At 31.5% G+C, this 25,456-nt stretch overlaps 1 protein-coding gene across 1 annotated transcript in view; it reads right to left on the bottom strand.

Moving 5' to 3' along the window:
• LOC139503686 (uncharacterized) overlaps nt 1-25,456 on the bottom strand; it is a 388,876-nt gene that overhangs the window by 234,057 nt on the left and 129,363 nt on the right. Inside the window, exons 21-28 of the mRNA XM_071293512.1 lie at nt 23,049-23,189; nt 18,588-18,728; nt 15,260-15,400; nt 10,422-10,568; nt 9,373-9,441; nt 8,801-8,944; nt 3,989-4,207; nt 3,053-3,240 (exon numbers count right to left, since the gene is read on the bottom strand). Of these exons, the coding sequence (XP_071149613.1) occupies nt 3,053-3,240; nt 3,989-4,207; nt 8,801-8,944; nt 9,373-9,441; nt 10,422-10,568; nt 15,260-15,400; nt 18,588-18,728; nt 23,049-23,189 (1,190 nt within the window). The remainder of the gene's footprint in view (nt 1-3,052; nt 3,241-3,988; nt 4,208-8,800; nt 8,945-9,372; nt 9,442-10,421; nt 10,569-15,259; nt 15,401-18,587; nt 18,729-23,048; nt 23,190-25,456) is intronic.

Genomic DNA, 25,456 nt, shown 5'->3' with positions numbered 1-25,456 from the left:
CCGGGCACTCATACCACAATTACCTATATCAATGTATTTTGTATAGATAGTGTTATGAGCTGCACAGTACATTCGATTGAAAATGTTCTTTCCTCTTTATAATAGAGAGTGGTGTGTGCCGCACAGAACATCAAAATACAGAACAAAAATGGAATTTATTAAAATTTCAAGCACAAGAAACTATACAAATTCCATAATTAAAAATAATTCCAAGTTGAAATAATAGACTGTTATATATACTTTTTGTTTGGCCTTGTTACAATGCTCGCTTATTTTCATGCATGTCATAGAATCTCTATACTGTATACATTTGTTGAGCAAGCTCTCATGGCTCTGTTTTCTAAAGAAATAAAAATAAATCAATCAAAAACAATATTCCTGACAGGATTCATCAAGTCTCCTCATAAAATATTAAATGGGCAGCTTTTTTGTTAGAGGCCAATAATATAGACAGACCATCAGAAGAAAGACCCATTTGAATTGAAATAGTATATAACATACTTTAAAATACAATGTTCTTAATATCAATAGAACATAGATATTGAAAATCAATCTGATATGAATAGTTATGAAAGGTCTCTTGGTAGCATATGTTCATCATGATTCTGTGAAAAATGTAAGTTAGATTCCTGACTTGAAAATTAGTATTTGCTGTTTCTAATGCTAAACACACACTATAAAGAAGTAAGAGCAAGGACATGTAGGCTTAGAGTGACTCAGAATATGTCCAGTGTGGTGCCAATTGCCTTCCTGCAGTCTTCCTTGTGAGCTAGCATGCACCATTTTAAATCTTGCTCAGCTTATATTGGTTTAGCAAAGAGCAGGTTTTATAAAAAAAAAGTTTGAATGTCACTTGCATTGCCATATTGTATCTGCCCTAGGGTAATAACTAAAAAAAATTAAAATCAGAAATGTGTAGGAAAGATATGGCTTAAAATGCTTTATTCCCATATATTTCATTTTCTATGGAGCATATAAACTCCTATAAAATTACCTTGTCAGCACTTTTTTAAGACCTTGCTGTTATCAGCTTTTGATATACACTTCATAAAAATCAACAAAATAGTAGGTGTGAGTGTGACGTCACTTTCAATGCAATGTTCAATATCAATTACAAAGAGGAATTATATAACCTTATAATAAACATTATAGGTAAAAATTTCCTGACATAAACTTCATAAAACAAGGAATGTAAGTGTGAAAGTGCTGCCTATTTTTTATTTAATTCACATTTCTTAGGGACAGAACTAAGAGGTCAATTTGTGATTAAGACTATGATGAAACTTTACTACCTAAGGTGTTTTAGCTGAACAATGTCCCCCACAATGTCTTGTCCAGTCTTTTCTACAATTTGTGTTGTGTAGCCGGATTCATTATACTGTAAATTCATTGGATAACAATTTTTGAGGATTTCGTTGGTAAAGGTGACTGACGAATTTAAATGTTTAATGATATACAAATTCTATACAGTCCGCCAAAAGTTAAGCACCACCTACTTTTATTGCATCGATTTTTTTTCAAATTTAAAAAATCAATTGTTCCTCGAAAAATAGAAAACAATCATATAGCAATTTTGCTAATGTATACCATAAACAAACCACAAATATAATTTTGGTCACTAATGAAGGTTCTATGCATATAGGTTTTTCGTTCATAGAAATAGTGTAAATTACACAATTAAGAAATGGAATTTAAGTTTCACTGTGATTTTATTTTTTTACAACAATTAATCACCCAATACCATTAAAATTTTCTACACATAATCTTTGGTATGTTTGGCAAATTTAATGTCAATATTTGAGTCAATAGCATGTGTAACAACCTCATTTCCGGTACAGTTTCATAACACAACCTATCTTTCTCGGTACAAGCCTTCAAAACTTTAGTTGAGGAAATCTGTTGCATTAAACAACAAATGCCACTTTTAAATCGACAAACTTTTGTAAAGGTGAATCTCAGCGATTGAGATTTCCGACAATGGCATCTCAGACATGTTTGATAGGGTTCATGCATGGAGTCAAGGAAGGCCAAAAATTAGTGTAAATGGCTGGTTGCTCTTTGGACTCGGTTAAAATTCTTGCCCTGCGTGGTATAGCGTTGTCATTCAGGTACAAGTGTCTTGACAATGTTGACGCAAGTGGGGGATTACTAAAATGACGGACTACAATATGTTAAGGCACCAAATCTCTGTATGTCTGTCCGTTTGTGTTACCCTGCAGAATATGCATACCCAGCTTATAACGGTATAAGAAGCAACCCCGTACTGGAACACAACCAGCAATGCATGCAGTCCTTGTGCAAATATTGTTTTTGGTCATAGGCCGTTTTTCCCCCTGCGAAATTCGTATTATGGCGTCTTCTGGCAGTAAAGGAAACTGACTCCCACCTGACCAATGAGTGTTTTTTCAGGTTCTTATGTTCAAGCATAGATGTTCATGATCCCATTTAAACCTGACGGTAGAGTGCCTGCTTGAAGGTACAGGTCTCTATACACCACGACGTGCTCTTCGTTTGCCTCTATAAAGTCGACGGACCAATGTACGAACACTTACACGACCACCTGGAGAAACAGTGTATTTATAAACGCACATATGACCTTTGATAAAAGGTTGGTTGACTGCTTTATCGGAGTGCAATCTTTTTGGTCGTAATGAATTTTTTTAGTGTATGTTAAAGGTAATTCATAACACCAAACATTAAAATTTTTTTTGCAATAGTTAAAAAAATATTGCCAGTTATATTTCGGTGGTGCTTAACTTTTGGCGGAGTGTATATATGCCTGTATGCAAAACTACAAAATCATTCATTTCTACAGCCATACAATTTTTCATAAATCCATAAAAATTAGACCCACGAAAATAAATGAATCTACAGCATATACTTTCATGCAACCAAAAAATAACAAGATGTCTTATCACTAGGCTTCAGCTGTCCAACAAAGAAGTTTAAAATGTTTACCACGGACAAAACATTAATGATGGATAATGGATGTCAAAAATGCAAAATATCACCTGTTCTTTGATGGAGTTTTACTATTAACATATGTACATACAGCATAAAAATAATGCAGGATCAGCACTTAAGAAGTGTGGTAAGGATCCTGATGAGCTAGAATCTAATGATATTCCTGCTAAACCAACTGGACTACTGCACTCCCCATCTGTTATGATAGATTTAACAACTGTCATTGTTTCAAGAAGGTAACAGTCACAGCCAATGTCGGTGTTCCCTGTCAGTGTCCTACAAAAAGTCATCATAAATCAGTGAATAAATAGTTATGATAATAGAAATCAAAGTACTGAACATTGGATTATCACAAGTTCTTGTGGTGTTTACAGATTAATTAATTTTGAGGATTGTTATGACCCATCAGGTTATCCGATTACATGTAACAACAAATTATGACACATGTTGTGACCATTGATTAGCATAGGGTAGTAAATTTTTCATAAATATGGTAAAATTATGGATAATATAGAAATTGATCAGAAAAACTTTAAAATCAGTAACCAATAATTTTTTCAGGTACATTTTGTGAAAATCAGGATTTTGACTTGTTTTATGATACCGATATCGGGATTCGTGTTGAGGCATGAAAATCGGGATGATACCGCGAAAATGTGGATAGTTGACACGTCTGGAGTCTCTTGCATTCTTTCACATAGTAACGTTCACTTTGATGAAGTTATTGATGAACATCCTTGGTGTACAGTATAATAATAAGTTTCTTTCTATATTACTGTAAAAAGGGTTAAGTAAAAAAAACATGTGTCACAGGTGAATTATCACACAAATACATTCCACAGTAAGTTAGTGACACAATTTATAACTGTGTCCAATATACCAATGGAGAAAAGAACTGGTAAAATAATGCGTTCCACATCCTTAATAAAAACTTTAATCACTGGCATAAAAAAAAAATTGAGAACAATATCAAATTTAATTTTATGCACTTTTTTTAGGGTCGTCCTAACTAAATCCTACTTACAAGGTTTTAAATTTCTTGTTTCCATCAAAATCTGTAAATGCAGCAATCTCAAATGATCTAATGAGATTATTACTTAGATCCAATGACTTTAGATTGGTCATGTTGGGTAACTTTGGGAAGAAGATTAGTTCATTATCTGCTAACTTTATGGTCTGTAAATCACCAAGCTGACTGAATGAAAGAGGCTCAATGTAGGTCAAGTTGTTGCTGCTCATGTCTCTGAATAAAATCAAAATTATAAGTAAGTTAAATAAAGGTTTTAATATTCAAAACATTATTGCTGTCTTAAATGCTAACTGTGTTAGAAAGTAATTTAAATTTTGCAATCAAATACATGTATAGGCAATACAAATTCTGCCCACAAATTTGATAAAATTGCATTGAAGTAATGGAAAAAATAAAAAGGTCCCTGTACTACTTGTGAATTTTAAGACAAATAATAAATATGGACTCAAACGAAGCAATACATCACAGAGATTTCTTGTTACATGCTAAAAATGAAATTTAGTGCTAATTAAGATATATACATACATTTTTTGTTGAGTTTTATTGTTTCATTCTTTTGAAAATGGCATACAACAGATATTTAAAACTTGAGACTCTAAAGAGCCTGTGTCGCTCACTTAAGTCTATGTGCATTTTCAATAAAGAACACTCTACAACAATGAAGAGGTCTCAGAACAGAATTTATGACAAACATATCTGTTTTGTTGATCTTGTATTTGTGATCATTTAGTGTGCTTTGTGTCTTTTTTTCTTCAAAACACAAATGAGATTAACAAAAAAATCCTAATTTAATGACAATCATTACTACAAAGAGTGACAGTCTTCTAATTATATTGGCAAACTTTGACTTGTAATTATTATTAGATCTTGCTTTGGTGATAATTGTAGTGTTTGCTATGTATGCTTTATAATATGAGTATTGAAAGAGAGATAACTCTGCTATGTTGGAACAATGTATGTGAACTGCTTGTCTCCCTTTGTACTGTTATATATACAATATGCTAAGTTTCCGGTTACGTAATAAATGATGTACCTTCAATGGTGTTTGTTTGTATGCCTGTATCAGGTTTAATCCGAATGTTCTAGCCACAAACAGTATAATAATTTTTGTGATTAGGTGTCTATTAATCCATTATAATTCTTAACATACAAGGCAAAATACCAAAAAAAAATGTTAAAAATCGTCATCAAATGGCAATAGTTCAAATTAGGAGTTATTGACTGATTTCCTCCATTTGTCTTAATTATTATGATCTTGTCTTCCTGATAATTTTTGCTTATCTAAGTTTCTAGATAACATAGTCTTTAAGATAAGGCAAGAACGCAAAAAATTGGTAAAAATCCTCATCAAAGGGCTATAACTCTAATAAGAAGTCAAGAATGTATACCACATTGCCTCACATTATCATTAAGAAAAAATTCACACACCTAATTAAATGGGCATTTAAAAAGTCAGAATGTGAATATATATGTTCAAACTCTTTTAGGTCATTTTTTAGTAGCAATAAACAAAAAAACAATGTCAATTGGACATGATTTGATACTATATATGCCCTTCAATTTTTACTAGATAACATTTTTGTTCGCTTTGGGGATTCCGTATATCGTCAGATTATCGGAATTCCAATGGGGACTTACTGTGCACCACCTATTGCGGACCTGTTTTTCTATTGCTATGAGTTACAATTATGACAAAAATAAGCAAAAACCCATCGAAACAACATCTGATAAACAAATTTAATAATACTTTTAGATATTTGGATGATATTTTGGCTCTCAATAATGACGACTTCAGTATGTATATTAAAGAAATTTATCCTGTTGAACTTACTTTAAATAAAGCTAATACTAACAATGACCACTGCCCTTTCCTCGATCTTGATATCTATATCACTAACGGAAAGCTGAATACTGTTCCCCTGTCACCATCTTATGGTGTTTATATATCTCAACTTGTACGATTCGCTCGTGTATGGAACAATATTTTAGATTTTAACGAGAGAAATTTATGTATTACTGAAAAATTATTACACCAGGGTTTTCGATATCACAAACTAGTCAAAACATTTACTAAATTTTATCATTGGTATAAGGACATCATTCGTAAATATAGCTCAACATGCAGACTTCTTATACGTTCAGGTATTTCACATCCAATTTTTTATGGAAATATTCTTTATAAAGCACAAAGGTGTCAGTATTGACCTCAAAAACTAACAAAACCTTTGAATAGACTTATTAAGAAGGGATATAGTTACGATACTGTTGTCAGGTCATTAAAGATTGCATATTTTGGCGTTAATATTAATTCACTTATACTACAGATACAGTTAAGTCGGCCTCATATCTTGACTAACATCTAGAAATTGACAATGAGGGTCGGTTGAAAACAAAACTTTACGACAAAAAAGATGATTTCAGCTTTCCAATTGTGAACTTTCCATTTCTAAGTAGCAACATTCCAGCAGCACCTGCATACGGGGTATATATCTCCCAATTGATACGATATTCCCGTGCTTGCATTTCCTATCATGATTTTCTTGATAGAGGGTTGCTGCTCACAAGGAAACTATTAAACCAAGAGTTCCAAATGGTGAAATTGAAATCATCCCTTCGTAAATTTTACGGACGCCATCACGAGTTGGTTGACCGTTATGGAATAACCGTATCACAAATGATATCGGATATGTTCCTTACGTCGTAACTACAATCCCCTTCCCTTTCCTGAATGTGACCTACCGAATTAGACTATTTACCGGATTTGTTATCACATAAGCAACACGACGGTTGCCGCATGTGGAGCAGGATCTGCTTACCCTTCCGGAGCACCTGAGATCACCCCTAGTTTTTGGTGGGGTTCGTGTTGTTTATTCTTTAGTTTTCTATGTTGTGTCATTTGTACTATTGTTTTTTTGTTTGTCTTTTTCATTTTTAGCCATGGCGTTGTCAGTTTGTTTTAGATTTATGAGTTTGACTGTCCCTTTGGTATCTTTCGTCCCTCTTTTATAGGGTCTTTGCATCGGAACTAAACACATTTATTCAAAAACTAGTTGTTGGCATGACACGGGTTATGTTCTTTTCATATATGTTATGATGGTATGATACTATACCCCTAACGGGAAGGATTGTGCCTGATGTTCATATGATGAAATCATAATCTTTCAGTCAGTTTAATTGAAGTCTGGAGCTGGCATGTCAGTTAACTGCTAGTAGTCTGTTGTTATTTATGTATTATTGTCATTTTGTTTATTTTCTTTGGTTACATCTTCTGACATCAGACTCGGACTTCTCTTGAACTGAATTTTAATGTGCGTATTGTTATGCGTTTACTTTTCTACATTGGCTAGAGGTATAGGGGGAGGGTTGAGATCTCACAAACATGTTTAACCCCGCCGCATTTTTGCGCCTGTCCCAAGTCAGGAGCCTCTGGCCTTTGTTAGTCTTGTATTATTTTAATTTTAGTTTCTTGTGTACAACTTGGAAATTAGTATGGCGTTCATTATCACTGAACTAGTATATATTTGTTTAGGGGCCAGTTGAAGGACGCCTCCGGGTTCGGGAATTTCTCGCTACATTGAAGACCTGTTGGTGACCTTCTGCTGTTGTTTTTTTCTATGGTCGGGTTGTTGTCTCTTTGGCACATTCCCCATTTCCATTCTCAATTTTAAATGACGATTTCAACCATGCCAGATTCATTTTTAGAACATGTCATGCTGATCATTTTTTCAATATAAAGTTTCTCTCTATCTTTTTTAGTTTTTAGCACGATAGGCAAAAATGAACAAAAATGGTATTTTTTTTTCATTAAAGGGAAATAACTCCTAAAGGAAGTTGCTGATAGGTTTGACCAATAGAAGAGTTCATCATTCTGATAATTTTTGCACTGTCAAATTTTCTCTGTTTATAATGATTTTCAAAATAATAGACAAAACTTGTATTTTATCCCTATGTTCTATTTTGAGCGATGTCAGCAATCTCAGTTGGCAGGTGGGGTCATCTGACACATTTATTGAACTAGATACCCTAATGATGATTGTGGCTAAATTTGGGTCAGTAGTTTCAGAGAAGATATTTGTAAAAGTTTACGACGACAGACGACTGTTGTGAAAAAGGAATGATAAGAAAAACTCACTTGGCCTTTTATGTCAGGTGAGATAAAAAGGGGACGGATGAATAATTTCAAGTCACAGAAATCAAATCACGATGTCATATTCTCCTTAAAAATCAAATTCCATAGAAATCCAAGAAGTTTATAAAAATATACATATTTTGCAAGGCAGAAGAATACATATTACATCAGAAATTAAATCAGAATATCATTTTCAATGTAGATATGAAATTTCATTAAGTCTTTGAAATTTTATTAAGTATGGAAGTCAACAGATAACTTTTGAAGCAGGGAATTAACTTTGAATAGCATAGAATACCGTTATCAGTTTTCGTTGAAATAAAAGTACAAAAAGAAATTCCTCCAAATCTTGATTTTCTAACAAATTTTTGTTTATTTCAATTTTCACAATGAAAATATTACGCAAATTTACAATTGAAGTTAAACAATTGTAAAACGTGGTTTTCTAGTACTACTTAAATCTTTTAGAGAAGAACAAAAAGTATTTCTTCATTCATTATGACATCAACGATATGTCTGGGTCAAGGTTATTAAGGCAAGGTCAATGTATTTGATGTCACATAGCTGTGATATGCTATTTTATGAGAAGCTGAGCAGAGTGATACATACAGTTGGAACACCAATAAGAATGTTTAAAAACTACTCGTAAATATACCAGGTTTTGAATGTATACTTACAAATATGTGAGATCAGACAAGGCATCCAAAGTTCCTTGTTCAATCTTCTTTAATCCATTACCTGACATATCTAGTATTTGAAGTGTACCATGATTGAGGAAAGTATCACTGGATATTTCTGTCACTTTATTGTTCTCCATATATCTTTAATGTAAAGTTCTGTTACAACAAGTTTGATTGAGATAGTAATTCTAAGTTGATAGAAAATAATAATTTCAAAGGAAATTAAAAAGAGAGTGAAATGAAGAAGGTCCGAGTGACCCCCATGTTTCTAAACTGTGATGTATCTTGTTGTTAATCACAGTTACATGTATATGACAAATTACCTTAAGAACAAAAGTTATCTTTAGGAAAAAATGCATAAAATTAAAATAATACTGCCCTCTACGTAAAAGAGTTTTTGATGTGCCTCTCTAAAGTTAGGAGCCTATACATTTGTGGTTGTTGTGTTGTTGCTGTCTGCCATATTTATTTTATGCTTATTATCTTTAGCATGATAAAATGTGAAACAATTCAAAAGAGAAAATATCATATCTCAGCTTTTTAGTTCCCTGCTGATAATTAATACTTACATAGAGAGAAGCCCTTTGTTGCCCAACGCCGCTGAGGGATATTGGTCAATGTTGTTGTCACTTAAATATCTGAAATAAATCACTTTAATACACTATATGATCAAAAATATGATGTAAGGTTTCTTTGATAATATTTAATGAAAACTGTCTTAATGTATCCCTTTGGAAACTGAATGTTCAAGTTATTCAAATAAGATAGGTGCATGTGTATAGATTAATTAATGTCATGAGGAATATTTAACATATCTCCTAGTCATGGATTAGAAGTTCCTTTATAATACCACGTACTGCCAAAAAAAGCATTGATTCTAGAGATGTTTCAAGACGAAATTCAGTTAAATAACGACAATAATTGAAATTTCTGTTTTCCAAACTACACAATTAAGTTTAATTGTGCAGCTGACCTGAACATTTTTCGGTTTAGACAGAAGTTTAGTTTATACAGGTTTAAATTGATATTGGTAAAACAAGTCTGGTACTGTGAGAGAGATTCTGGTTTATCATTGGTTCAGTTGGGGTTCGTGTTGTTTATTCTTTAGTTTTCTATGTTGTGTCATGTGTACTATGGTTTGTCTGTTTGTCTTTTTCATGGCGTTGTCAGTTTGTTTTAGATTTATGAGTTTGACTGTCCCTTTGGTATCTTTCGTCCCCCTCTTTTTTAAGACATATTTTATTAAACCACAACTCCACATTATATCATAAACAAAAACTTGATCACATAAAAGGAAATCACACTACTGTGAAATCCCATGGTTTTATTGGTAATTATTAACGGGTTTTACAGGGAAGACCCTTTGTGCCATTGTTGTAAAATTATGGGCTTTGTTAACAACTATTAAGTGAAATAAAATATCTGAAGTTGAAAAAAAAAAAGATAACCAGTTACATGAATTGAAAGCAACTGTGTCAATTAATACAAAAAAGAATTTATATTTCCAAAGATTCTAAATGCATTGCAACCAGAAAGAAAGGTGTATATTAAAGGTAACAAGATATTAGGAGAGATTCAACAATAAAACATAGAGGAATTAGTAATAGATAGTAGATACATTTTTGAGACACTTGTTAAGGCGTCAAATGCTGTTATTGGTATAAATTCTATATTGTTTGTTTCCAGGAAGAAACTTCCTGCAATCGATGAGCTGTTGGCAAAGATGGACCCATGTAAAGTCTTTAAACCATTTCCATTCAAGAACCTAAAAATAAAAATAAAAATCAACAACTCTATCGGTCAATTTTTTTTTAATTGTTATCATCGTCATAATATTTTAGTAGTACCTATTAATCCAAGCAAACTCAAGAGTTATTTTACTTAAATCTGACATTTTAATTCTTGTAAAGAATTGAAAACAACAAATTTTGAAACACCAAAAGGGAGCTTCCTTTTATCAATCCAAGTAATATTCTGATTCCTTTTATCAATCCAAGTAATATTCTGAAGTTTCAAGTTAATCAAACAAGGCATACTAGTAATATAGTGTGATATGTGTAAACATTGATAAAATTCAAAAGGTTCAATAACTCTAGAACAAAATAAAAAACTTTAAATCAAAAAGAAGCTTCCTTTTATCAATGGAAACAATAATTTTTTAGGAAATCAACAGAGGCAAAGTTAGTGCCTTGTGAAGAATAACCTTAATTTAAACAGTTTAAGTCCCATCTATCTAAAACAACAAAGCAAAAAGTGATCAAAATCTATAATGATTTTTTTCAGACATGATAATTGGTAAACGCAAATTTGGGTTATTGTACGAAGCATAGACTGACGGAAGGATATTGGTATACAATAGCATGTCTTGTCATAGACAGCGGTAAACAAATAAAATAACTTGTGGTTAAATAAATGAAATTTTGTTTTGGCTGACATATTGCATGCAGTTTTAGGACAGATTTACACTATTTGATATGAATTATTCAATAGTAAAGACTATCTCATGAGGACAAATTATCTCAAATAGAGCTACGTTGTAATGAACCTTTCAAAGATTTAAACATGGATAAATAATCTTCCATAAACCAAATCTAATAAAAGAACAGAGTTCCAAGGTCCAAAGGTACACTATAGGACAATAACTAAAAAACATATTTTTGTTGTTCTATAAGACTTTCATCAATATCTTTAAGAATTGAGGGCTTCAGTGATTCCCATAATAAAAATATATAAACAAGGGGCATAACTCTTTTTAAAATAATTGATCGGGACTGATTTTTCAACCTCGGTGATATAAACCTATAATTTATATTTCATAAAAATCTGGCAAAAATTGTACAGGCTCATAAGGCAATTTTCAATTTTATAATTCCAAGGTGCATAACTCTTTCAAAAGTTTTTGATCAGCACTGATTTTCGAAACTCGTCAAAGTATATATATTATATAAACCTATAATTAAAATTTGATAAATTGCATGTTCATATTCTTTCTTTACTTTTTTCAAATTATTCTTTCAAACATTATTCCCGGTTGGGCATTGTAATAGAAATAAGACAATAGTTTTATGTTGGTAATGTATCTTTGAATTCTTTTCATCAGTCATGCCTGTATGAGAACCTTCCTCCGAATGAATAATCATCTGCCAAGATCACGATTTGTACAATTATGATCTTCCAAATAAATTTAAATTTTAGTATGTTTGCAATGCAGTCCAATTACTCCAGGAACAACGATTTTGATTGGGTGATCAAATACAGCCCAATAATAAAGAGAAACAATGATTTCGATTGGCTGATAAGGAATGTCTACCAAAGAAAAAATTCAAAATCAGACAATAATTTGTTCGCGTTCAAATTTACAATATCGGCCAAGACATATTAAAAGAGTACAGCATGTACAGTGTGTCAATCGAGAAAGCTACGAAAATGATCAAATTGGTACACTGTCAATGTAAGACAGATCTCGAGATCTTGTTTTTTACATTAGTGTAACGTGCTAACGATAATTTTCTGAATGGATGCAGATTTTATGAAGGAACAAGAGCATCTTGACCTCTTCCAATCAAGACACAAGAATTAAAAAAAAAATTAAATCACTGTATAAGGTATAATTCAGTCAAGTTTTCAATATTAAATTAACAACTGACATTTTTCAATATTTTTTATGAAATGTCTTGAGAAGGAAATCGCAGGTATAAAAACTGTACTTTCTCACTGGGCCTTCTACGTACATGTGATGGACTGTGAAACTTAGATAAGGAGATTGGGAAATTTTGGTCAGAAGATTAGGACTCAGATCAGGAGTTTTTTTGTCGACATAAATGTAACAGTGTGATGTAGAAACGTACCTGTCAACCTATGACAATGAAAATGCAGGTGATGACCTGCATAGAAGAATGAAATCTCAGGTCATAACGCGTATACATTTTTTCGATGATTTATATCAAAGTTTCCAAGACATATCCACATGGTTAAGGAATTTAAAATTGTACATATTATTATTTCATTGCACTTGAAGGCCATTGATAGATTTATGTTATGCTGCCTTAATTCATTTTCATCTTCATTCCAATGTTTTCATTGCATACATTTGTGCATATTTAATCATATGAACATATCTGATGATGAAAGTTTTTTTTTATATCTTTATAACGACCTTGACTGGATTAAACATGACAGATGTTGATATTCGAATGTAATAAGATAAAGTTAAACAATTAAAAGAAGTAAAGATGAAAAAAGTAATTTTCAAAATTTTAATTTTTCAATTGTTCTTAGGTAGTAAAATAGTAAAAGTATTATTCTGATATGTTTTTGCATTCAAATCATTTCAGATTTAATCTTCTTACAAAAATCACATAAGTTTAAGGAGAATATTGTGAGATGACAAAAAGGGGAAGAAACTCAAGTTGTTTGTGAAACAACTTTGAAATACCCAAATTATTTACGACCTAAATCTAAGGTAATTGGAGTTAATTACCAGTTTGTTTGACACCAAAGCTGTCAAGTGAAGCCATGCACTGAAATGGGTCACTTGATTTGAGTTTACACAGGTAGTTGAACTTCTTGTCCAGGAAGTATTACGAATTTACAGGTTATTTTAAAGGAAATCATTTACAAAATTATCAGTCTGAAAGCTTAGGAATCCGGTTGAAACGGGTTATTTTTCGAATTCCCAGGTTATTTGGTCACCCGAACTGTGAAAATCTCAGGTCACATCCGCAGGATCCGGGTCAGTAGACAGGTATGTAGAAATTGTCTTTTAAAGTGTTTTTTCTTCAACTTTCCATCCGTATGTAATATGTTTATAGTACCCTTGTACTTGTAATTAATTTTTTTTATTAGAAGAAATGGACCTCTTTATCTTTCTAAATCTTAATTCAACAACTCATTCACTGCAAAAAGATCAATCTTATCTTTTCTTTTAATACTAAATACCATAAAAAATCTTTCATTTTCTGTACTCTCATATTAACTCACAAATGGACGTTTTTAACTTTGCACAGTCAACCATGTAAACTAAGAAGGTCATACTTAAGATATAAATTTTCATGTAAGCCTTTAAAAGAAGTATAGAACCAACAAATTGTTTCCAAATTATTTTTTTTAATTATTTGTCCAAAGACATTTCAAATCATTTAATTATCATCCTTTTATGACTGTTTGTTCAATTTATATTCCATTTATATTCTTTTAACAATTCACATTATTTAAAAGAAGGTAACTTAAGGAAGATTCATGGTATACCGCCATCTTGGATTGTACAGTCACAGTACAAAATCGGTCTAGTTATTTGCCAAAATTAGTAAATTTGGAAACAGATTTGCAATTTAGTGGTTAGACTGTTTATTTATATAAAGAAAACTTGTTAATTTACAGTATTATTTAAAATATTTTAACAAATATCGACCTCTTTGGTTTTTAAAATAACTGTTTTCAAATGAGCCAATTAAGGGGAGTTAACTCTTTTAATACAAAATTGATACTTGGCTAATAGGGAAAATTTTGTGGCAAGAAAACAAGTTCGGTGACACCATGTTTTCTTCTAATTTTCTTAAAACACATTATGAAACCTATCTTCTCACAATTTATTTCAAAATTATATCTCATAGAGATTTCATCAACAAACTAACCAAATTTAGGCAATTTTCAACGACTCACAGCTTAAAAAGCAGCACGGTTACCCATACTTTTTATTATATTTCTAAAAAACGCATAGTTAAATCTTCATTTTAGCAAATTATAAAAAAAAAACATTTACTTACTATCTACCTTAAAACAGGAAAATTCAAGGGAAATCATCAAATATTTATTTTAAATATTTTTAAATACACAAAGTTTTTGTTACAAAACGGCATTTTTTAGCCTGAGCTAAAAATCATTGATAACCAGTATGTTTGACACCCAAGTGAAACCATATAATTAAGCATTTTAAATGATTTACAACTGTAAATGTAACAAACAGAAGATTTTTAGAATGATAGACAGGAATAAGTTTTATCTACTCAAAACTTTGGCTTGATTGTTATGATGTTACAACAATAGCTATGCTCCATGGCATGAAAGCAATTGTTTAAAAAAAATTATCTGATATGCAACTTCCATTTTATTAATGACAATGTGGGACGATATAATTTATAGCTGGCAATACTCATATAACCTCGTTTTGCCTACCCTGAAATATGTATGTAATATTGGACAATTAAAAATGTTTATGAATATTTTCTTACCTGTGAGATTGATCTCAGATTTTAATTTAATGTGGTCCTATCTATAAAAAAAAAAGAAGATGTGGTATGATTGCCAATGAGACAACTCTCCACAAAGGGTCATGTGCAAAGCCTTTATCAATTAGTCAGCTAAAAAAAGGACCCGAATGAAAATGTAGAACAATTCAAACGAGAAAACTTACGGCCTTATTTATATATAAAAAAATGAACTATCTAGTTTACTTACAAATCTTCTGTTAAAATAACATTATCAAAAGCATTTTCTTCAATGTATTCTATCTGGTTATTTTGCAATAGTAAATCTTTAGCGTTGACATTGACAAAGGCAGAAGCTGGCACATGACTTATTTCCATATCATTCATATTCCTGGAAAAAAGAGGTACCTCTATGCATTATGATTACTCCATTTGTTGAAAAAAAAAATTCTCAATACCTTTTTAGGTTTATGTGTGTGTACAAAATACATAAATTTATTGCAAATTGAAATCTTTAATATGCACCTTTTATTCCAATAATATGTAAAAAGTAGAATCACAAAAATACTGAACATCGAGGAAAATTCAAAACGGAAAATCCCTGTCAAATGGCAAAATCAAAAGCTCAAACATATCAAACAAATGGATAAAAACTCTCAAATTCCTGACTTGTTACAGGCATTTTCTTATATCGAAATACAACAAATTGAAGTTTTTAACCACCTTTACTGGCTATACAGCCCTTGCATGGTCCGTTATAGAAAATTGTTGCTCAATCCTGGTTTAATAGCTAGCTAAACCTTTCACTTGTATTACAGTCTCATTAAATTCGATTATATTGACAACAATGTGCAAACAAAACAAACAGGTACAATAGGTAAAAAAAATGTGTAGGGTTCTGCCGAACCCACTGTCTCGCCTACTTTTGCTGTTAATCGCAGGCGCAACAAAACATAGAGGCTCTAAAGACCCTGTGTCGCTCACCTTTGTCTTTGATAATGTGCATATTAAACAAAGGACAAAGATGGATTCATGACAAAATTGTGTTTTGGTGATGTTGATGTGTTTGTAAATCTTCATTTACTGAACGTTCTTGCTGCTTTCAAATATTTCAATCTATAATTAATCTTGCCATGTAGTAACAGTGGAAAATATTTTGTAAAAATTTACAAAAATTTACAAAAATTATGAAAATTGTTAAAAATGTACTATAAAAAACAATAAGACCTTAAGGGGTCAACTGATCATTTTGGTCATGTTGACTTGTTTTTCTACCTTACTTTGCTGAACATTATTGCTGTTTACACTTATCTCTATCTATAATAATATTCAAGATAATAATCAAAAACGGCAAAATTTCCTCAAAATTACCAATTCAGTGGCAACAACCCAACAACGGGTTGTCCGATTCATCTGAAAATTTTACCGCAGAAACATTTTAACACATGTCAGATTTGCTCTAAATGCTTTGGTTTCAGAGATATAAGCAAAAATCTACATTTTACCCCTATGTTCTAATTTTAGCCATGGCGGCCATCTTGATTGGTTGGCCGGGTCACCAAACACACTTTGTTTTTATTAAATACCCCAATGATGATTGTGGCCAAGTTTGGTGAAATTTGTTTTTTTTGTAAAAGTTAACGACGACGGATGACGCTACGGACAACAGACGCCAAGTGATAAGAAAAGCTCACTTGGCCCTTTGGAAGCAATTACCCCAAAACTCAATCCCAGCCTTTCCTTTATAGTATTGAATGTTGCAGTTGAATTTTAGAGAGCTCCATACACTTTCACACCAGTTATTGTCCGGAAACTACAAAAATGCTTGTCTTTGGTAACTTTTTGGCCCTTAATTCATAAAGTGTTCGCACCATAATCCCCAAAATAAATCCCAACCTGCTACATGTGGTATTAAACAGTGTGGTACAATTTCAGAGTAATCGAAATACTTCAGTTATTATCCTGAAACTAGAAAAATGCTCGTTTTGGACCCCTTTGTTAGGAACCATCATCCCCAAAATCAACCAAACCTTCCTTTTGTGGTTTAGAACCTTCTAAAAAAAATCATACAGATCCATTCAATTAAACTTAAGTTATTTCTGGAAACCAAATGTGTCTTCGGACAATGCAGATGACGACAACACTGTCACAGAATATATGTTCCATCATAATATTAATTCCAAAGATAATATAAGGTGTAACAAAAGTTCCAATTGGAATTATTGTTATGTGATATTTATTCCATCAGCATAATAAAAGGACCGATGCCTCAGAATTTTAATCACATTAAACAAATTCCAATAGGATGTTTTATTACATAATAAATTATTTTTGGAATAAACATTACGGTAAAAATTTCAATTTTATGACTGGTATAATATTTTGACTTTTATCATTTTGACATATAACTCATTAAAATGAAAAAAAAAGGAAAAAATCTTATGTAATAATTATTCGGATTGGAAAAAATATTATGTAATATCTTTTCCGACCCAAAAATATTATTATATTCTATCCATTACTAATGCCGTATTGGTAATTTGTATCAACAATTATTATGAAAATATATATCGTGAATATGGGAAATTATTGTTCCCAATCTTGAAGATATTAAAACAATCATTTCTGAATTATCAACAATTACTGGTACGCATATTTTACCTTTGAATGATATTTTTCTCATTAGAATTAACATTTATATTTCACAGCTGAACTTGTAAACATAGTCAGTTACATTCAACATAGGTTCCATTTTTTTTACATAATAATTATGTGAACTAGTTCAGTGAAAATTGACGTCAAACTTTATTCCAAAACATATAAATGAACTAAAAAAATCATACAAGACTAACAAAGGCGAGAGACTCCTGATTTGGGACAGGCGCAAAAATGCGGCTTGGTTAACCATGTTTTGTGTGACCCAACCTCCCCCTATACTAAAGACATGTGTTATACTCATCAACATATAAGATAAGTTCCTAATATCAGTGGAACAAATATAATACAGATAGAAAAATTATTCCATGACACAATTTCCGCAGAACAAATATAATTATAATATTGTTTCCCTCAGGAACAAATATTATTAGGAACAAATATACGTTGACAACACCATAGCATTATACGAATCCCAAAAAAATGTTTGTAGTCATATAAAAATGAAAGACAAGAATACAAAACCTATCATAGAACAATAACACAATGATGGGAGGTATAAGTACAAAGCCACTTCATATATATCAAAGAAACACAAGAAGGTATACAGACAAAGCACATAAGCAAAAATGAAAGACAAGAACACAAAAATTATCATATAACAATAACACAGTGACGGGATAAAGAAGTACACAGTCACGGTTAATAGATATCACCCTATAAATAATCTTTATTGACATATGACATACATGCTGAATTTTCTCTTATTCTGAACCAATTTAACATTCTGAGACCATTCCAATAACCTGGCCTATTTAGTCATTTGAACTATTTCATTTGGTTGCTGGTGGAAAAGTTGTCTTATTGGCAATTATACCACATTTTTTTTACATAATAGTCAAAATACTTACAAAAATACTTACAAATTATTGGCTAGAGTTATACCAACAAAAGACCTGGATTCTAAAGTCTTCATTGGATTATCAGTTAAAGTTATATGATCATAGTTGATATTGTCAAATGCATCACTATAAATCACTGAAATCTGGTTATGAGATAGATCTCTACAAAAAATGACAAGAGTAAAATTATCAATAAAATAATGATTTGTTGTCCTTGCATAGAATTTGCCAATAAAGATTTGTTGTTGAACTTAAATTAACATATAACTACATGATATGGAATATTTTTATATCAGAATTATGATATAAAAAAGAGACACATAATAAAATTAAGAATCATGCACACAAAATTCACTAGAATGCATGGCTGAAATGTCTCACCTGTATTATTGACCATGATTGGTTTTATGTTGATAGTTTTAACCATATACTTTTCATACAACTATAATATTAAATTAACATTATTAATGATCCATGACCATGAGGTCGAGGTCAGATAATCAAAGCCAGACAGACACATGTACACCTTACAATCATTCAATACACACAATAAACCATGAAAATAAGTTCAAGGTTAGATACTTCATGCAAAGCAGACATGTAAACCTTATCTATAAAAAGGTCAAGGGTCCTGATTAATTTTAACTATCTTTTATTCCATGTTTGACTAGAGAACAAGTTTGGGATTGTGAATAATCTTTAAAAGGTTCATTTATAATTTGTTGCAATGTTGTATATATATTTGAGAATCTGTTGTGTTAAAATTTAGTTTTCTCTTTTGATTATTATTATTATTATTATACAATATTTATATAGCGCATTATATAATTTGAAAAATTACCCTAAGCGCTTAACATGAATAAACAAAAAATAAGATACATAAGGTAAAAGCAAAATATACAATCACATAAATGCAATTTCTGAGCAGTGGCGTGTAAAATGAAAACATTGATTGTCGGTTAAATAGAATAATATAAAAGAATGTACAACCCACACAAAAAATATACAAAAATTTAAAATTAATCAAAATGAAAGAAAAGTAAAAAGTTTCAAAAAATAAAAATGAGTTAAGAAAAATTTAAAATTTCCTCTGTATAAATTTAAAATAATGATTAGCATTAAACCACAGTGACTCAAGTATTAAAAATTATTAAGTAAAAGTTCACAATACAATCAACTGGTAAAACAAATTGTTCATAAATTTCAAAATTTACAAAAAATCAATGAAAGCACTTCGGAAAAAATATGTCTTAAGATCCTTTTTAAAAACGTCAAAAGATTGTTCATTTCGTAAGGATGAAGGTAAGCTGTTCCAAAGAGTTGGTGCGGCAATATCGAACCGTCGTTCACCATAGCGTTTTGTCCTAACATCTTTTGGTAGTCGTAACAGCATGCTTTTCTCCGATCGCAAGGCTCTACCAGGTTTGTAATGTTCAACTAATTCCTGTAGGTATGATGGTGCCTTGCCATGAATTGCTTTAAAAATGTACAGCAGGAGTTTGTACTGACAACGAAAATGAACCGGTAACCAGTGCAATGAAATGAGAACAGGTGTTATTGAATTGTATTTTCTCTTGCGCGTTATTAGCCGTGCTGCTGTATTTTGCACATGCTGTAGTTTTGTTATTACACAGCTTTTTGTTCCGTATAACAGCGCATTACCATAATCTAGTCGTGATGTAACGAGTGAGCACACTAGAGTCTTACATGCCTCATCTGTAATCAGGGATCTAATGCGACCAATATTTCGTATCTGATGAAAACATGCTTTTGTCGTTGCACTAGCTTGTTGTTCCATGCTGAGTGTTTTGTCAAAATAAAATCCAAGATTTTTCACACAAGAAGCATCAGTCAATATAGTTCCATCGAATGTTAGTTGGAAACTGGATAGTTGCTTAGTTGTTGTTTTGGTGCAAACACAATTAATTCGGTTTTGTCTTGATCAGTGGATGTGGTTTTGTAGTAATGAAAAGTATATAACGCATGAGTAAACATACAGAACATGATGCTCCGCAGGGCACAGCTTAATATTACATCAGAGGTCGAACCCTGAACAGTTGGGGCAAGTATGGACATTCAAGCTTGATACAGCTCTGAATTCGGATTGTGATCATATAGTTGACACAGTAAAGGTTTCTGAAAGAATATGGTCTACTGAACTTGTAAATTTAATTTACGTATTATGGTCCAATATCCAAAATCTAAATACATGGCCATGGATTGATTCAGCATATCAAAGAATCCAAAGAATTCAATTTTTGATGAAATGAAACAACGTCTAATTTTGGACCCCAATTTGGGCCAACTTGAAAACTGGGCCCATAATCGAAAATCTAAATACATGTTTAGATTCAGCATATCAATGAACCCCAAGAATTCAATGTTTGTTACAATCAAACTAAGTTTTATTTTGGACACTTTGGACCTTAACGTAGACCAATTTAAAAACGGGACCCAAAATTAAAAATCTAAATACATGGGTAGATTGAGCATATCAAAGAACCTCAATAATTCAATTTTTGATGAAATCCCTTTGGACCTCGTGTGGACAAATTTAAAAACGTGAACCAAATTCAAATAACTTTTTTTTTAAATTTTTTACAGCTATCATACTCTCTAATTTATACATATCTTTCATCTTATTATAATTGCTTGCATTGAGAGATTCTTTTTAAAGCATCTAGAATTAATTATACACATATTGTTTAATATAAAGAAAAATCATGTTGTATGGGTTGTTGGGGAATAACCTGGATAAATCTTCTAAAAGAAAGTTTACTTTATTCATTTGGAGACTTATTCCACCGGAAAGGAACCAGTTATCAATATCCTGTAGAAAATTTTGTACAGTATTGCAATTCCAAAATAGGTGTTCTATAGACTCGTTATCTGATTTACAAAATGTACATAAAGGATCATTAGTCAATTTCATTTCAACTAAATACTGATTTGTTGCAATAATACAATGGTTAATCCTATATTGCAACCACTGTAATTTACTATTTTTAGTAACAGCAAAAGGCAGTCTGAAAATCATTTTCCAGTTCAGATTCTGTTCACCTAAAATGTTAACCCACTTAAGCTGTCCAGTAGAAATAACATTATTTCAGAATACATATCTTTTGATCCTTTACAATGTTTCAAAAATACTTGCAGACATGATGGTATAAAAGGACAAACTAATTTGTAAGATTCTTTAGTGAAAGATTTTGATGCCTCTTTCACTGTTGAAATAACACTGTTAAATTTAAGAAAATCTGTGTTAATGTTATATATTTGCTTAAATTGGTCAAATGAAATATACAATCCATTTTGGTCCACTATATCATTTACAAATCTAATACCACTTTTGAATCATTCTAGATAAATTACTGAAATTTATGACCAATCTTAATATTATTATTTAGCCATAATGGATTTGATAAAAATGAATCATAAGTAAAAACAAAAAAGCCTCTTGTCCCTAAACTGTTGGAACCATAACCCCCAAAATCAATCCCAACCTGCCTTTCCTAGTTTCAAACCTTGTGTTTAAATTTCATAAAAATCCATTCTTTTAAACTAAAGTTATTGACCGGAAACTAAGTGTCTTCATACGACTCTGACGACGACGACAACGACTACAGACGACGACGATGACGTGATACCAATATACGAACGCAAAATTTTTTGGCGGTCGTATAAAAGCAGCTACCTCCTTGTAAAAATAAGAACCTTCCGTAGTAAGTCTCTGTGCTTAAGTCCCACTTGCTGAAATATGTGTTCATTTACAAAAACCTCAAGCACAAATAATGAGTTCCTATTACATTAAAATAAAGCAATATTCTAAATATCCTGATTTGCTTCAGAACTCTAAATTTGAACTCATGATATGTAAAATTAAGCATCTAGTACTCATATTGATAAAATGGTCTTCCAACCCTCCTATAGCAGTATGGAACCATGAGCTAAAATTTATACAGATCCATACACTTATAAGTAATTGCCTGTGAACCAATAAAGGTTGATGTGATCATTAAACATTTCCTTTAATCAATGTGTCCCTAGTACATGGATGCCCCACTTGCACAATAATTTTCTATGTTCAGTGGTCTGTTAATTTGGGATAAAAACTCTTATTTGGCATTAAAATTAGAAATATCATATCATAGGGAAAACATGTCAAAGGTTTCAAGTTGATTGAACCTCAACTTCATCAAAGGTTTTAAGTTTCAAGCTGATTGGACCTCAACTTCATCAAAAACTTACTTGACAAAATATATCAAAATTATAGAAAAAACTTTCGGCTCTAAAAGGAGTATTGGCAGACTTACACAAGTATCAAAATATATTTAGACAACCTACAACTACATATATTATATTAATTGATAGTATGAGAACACACAAAAAAAATAATGTGAAACTTCAAGAAATCTGCAATATGAGACAAGGCATCATTATCCTTTAAAAAAAACTTGGCACCTGTATTTGTTAATAACTTACAAGGAATATCCGTTCATATTTGCAAAAGTATAAGATTTGATTTCTGTAATTCTGTTGTTGCTTGCACTGAAGTAGTATGCTCCCAGGTCAGAGAAATCTCCAAGGGATGGCAGCTGTGTTAGTTTGTTATTATGAAAGTAACTGAAATAGTAAACAGAAAATATTAAGATGGCAATATTCAAACACGTAAATAAACTCATCATAGTCATAGATACCTGGATTGAAATTTTGAATTTGCGACAGATGCTTATACTAGGTTGATTATCTGCTCATTCAAGTTGTTCAGTAATTTTTGTTTCTGAAGTAGGTTGTCAAACTTTGTGGTCAATTCTTCTAGATCGAAATATGTATCCTGTTTCGCTGCATCAATCTTTCGAATTAGTTTGGTAACAGCACTTCTGTACCTGGATAGTATCAACTTGAGCTTGTTTAAATCCTGGTCACGGCACCATAAATGTGGAGGTCAAAAGTATACTTGCACTAATATAAACAAACACATCTGTTCAGCTATAACTTTAAATAACAACTCGTAAGAGTGAAAGATAAAATTATCACATTTGATTTCTGACTTCTGGGTAACAACATTGATTTCAGATTTGTTTCTTGTGAAAAGTAAAATGTTTGATAAAGTCCTGTTTGCCATGCTCTGTGGTCTGTTTACTAATGTTATAAATCTTAGCAGTGTCTTGATATCATGGCTTCCAAAATGGTCATATATTCCGGACATTTGTATTTGTACCGGACATTGTCTGCCAGGGCAAAGCATGAAACGATCATCTACTTTTCAGTTTTCAAGGCTTTCTTAAGAGACCGTCATTTTAACATAATTAGAAATATTTTTGACCCAACATTTTGCCTTTAACCGCCACATTTTTCCGGTCATAAAAGTGAAATGATTATAAAGTACTATCAAAACAACCCCTTCTTTAATACCTTATCATTTTAATCAAGGCTAATTAGTTGTTGAACAGATGGAATTTACCTGTTCAGGTGACAGGTAAACTGTTTTGAACCAGACATTTATATCAATGTTTTCAAAGTTATTTTCTTACATTTCAACTGTTTGCATCAAATTTATTTAGTCAAAAAGATTAAAATTATCAGAAATACGTTTACAAATATAATTTGATGAGAAAATTAAAAAGGTAAAAATGAAAAATCGTCAAAATCACGTTGTTTGAACTAGTACATAGAACATAGTGCGCATGTACACAGGTGTGAAATATAATTATGCATCCTAATTTCTTCAAAAATGTTTAAATTGTAATCGATACCTATATTTCTAGTGTACTTTCAAATATTTTCTGGAAGAAAAATGTAGAAAACTTGCACTCAATCATGCTTTGCAAACTAAACGGAATTTACGTATTCATTTCTTGTCCATGTTTTAACATTGTCAAGATAACATCTGGTACTAGAAAATTTTCTTTTTAAACGAAAGTAAAGTTTTTGACAACGTTATTGTGCACAAATAATAATAAGGCAGATATGAGTACGCTGATGTTGCACACTTCAAATGATGCATTCCCAATTCCACAGTTTACATCAGAACTTGGAATTTGTATCAAAGAAAGTTTAATATAGGGTTTTTTAATGTCAATCATTGGGATGGCAAACTGGTTACCATAGTTGCCTTTTGTTACTTATTCTTATGGGACTAAAATCGGGATAAGAAATAAAATGTCCGGCTGGCTAAAAATAATTTTTAAAGCCCTGCTTGATATACATGATACTGGTACGCTAACATTTTTCAGACATGAAGGGTTCCTACTCCCTGTAGTCTTTGAATACAATTGCCATTATGTTATATTCTTTGTTAATCCAGTCTGGTTCAGACATGAAACTTTATTTATATATGTTTATTTTGCCAAAAGATATAGGAAAATGTGGTATGAGTGCCAATGAGACAACTCTCCATCTAAGTAACAACATGGAGCTTTGACTCACACCGATTGTCAAGCTATAAACGGCCCCCAAAATTACTAGTGAAAAAACATTCAAACGGGAAACCCAACGGTCTAATCTAATATAAGAACGAGAAACGAGAAACACGTATGAACTACTAAACTTAGGACAGGTGCAAACATTTGCAGCGGGATTAAAAATTTTAATTTTAATGGTGCCAAACCTTCTCTCTTTTCTGAAACAATATTATAACACCACAACATAGAAAAACACACTATAAATTAAAGAACCTTAGTGGGTGCGTTCACATACCCCACGTCCCCACATTGTCATTGGAGAAATAAAATATGTGCAAGAGAAGAAAATTGAATCATAATTTCCTGTCAATATGCACATTTACATAGTATGTCCTTATTATCTACAAAGTTTCATGAAATTATGTTGTGTGGTTTCGGAGGAGTTGCGATGACAAACTGTTGCAGAAGTACATTGAAGCAAATAAG

The sequence above is a fragment of the Mytilus edulis genome, chromosome 14 (genome assembly GCF_963676685.1).
Source record: "Mytilus edulis chromosome 14, xbMytEdul2.2, whole genome shotgun sequence".
Taxonomy (NCBI): domain Eukaryota; kingdom Metazoa; phylum Mollusca; class Bivalvia; order Mytilida; family Mytilidae; genus Mytilus; species Mytilus edulis.
Note: the sequence above shows the minus strand (reverse complement) of the source record. Positions and strands in the feature narration are given on the sequence as shown.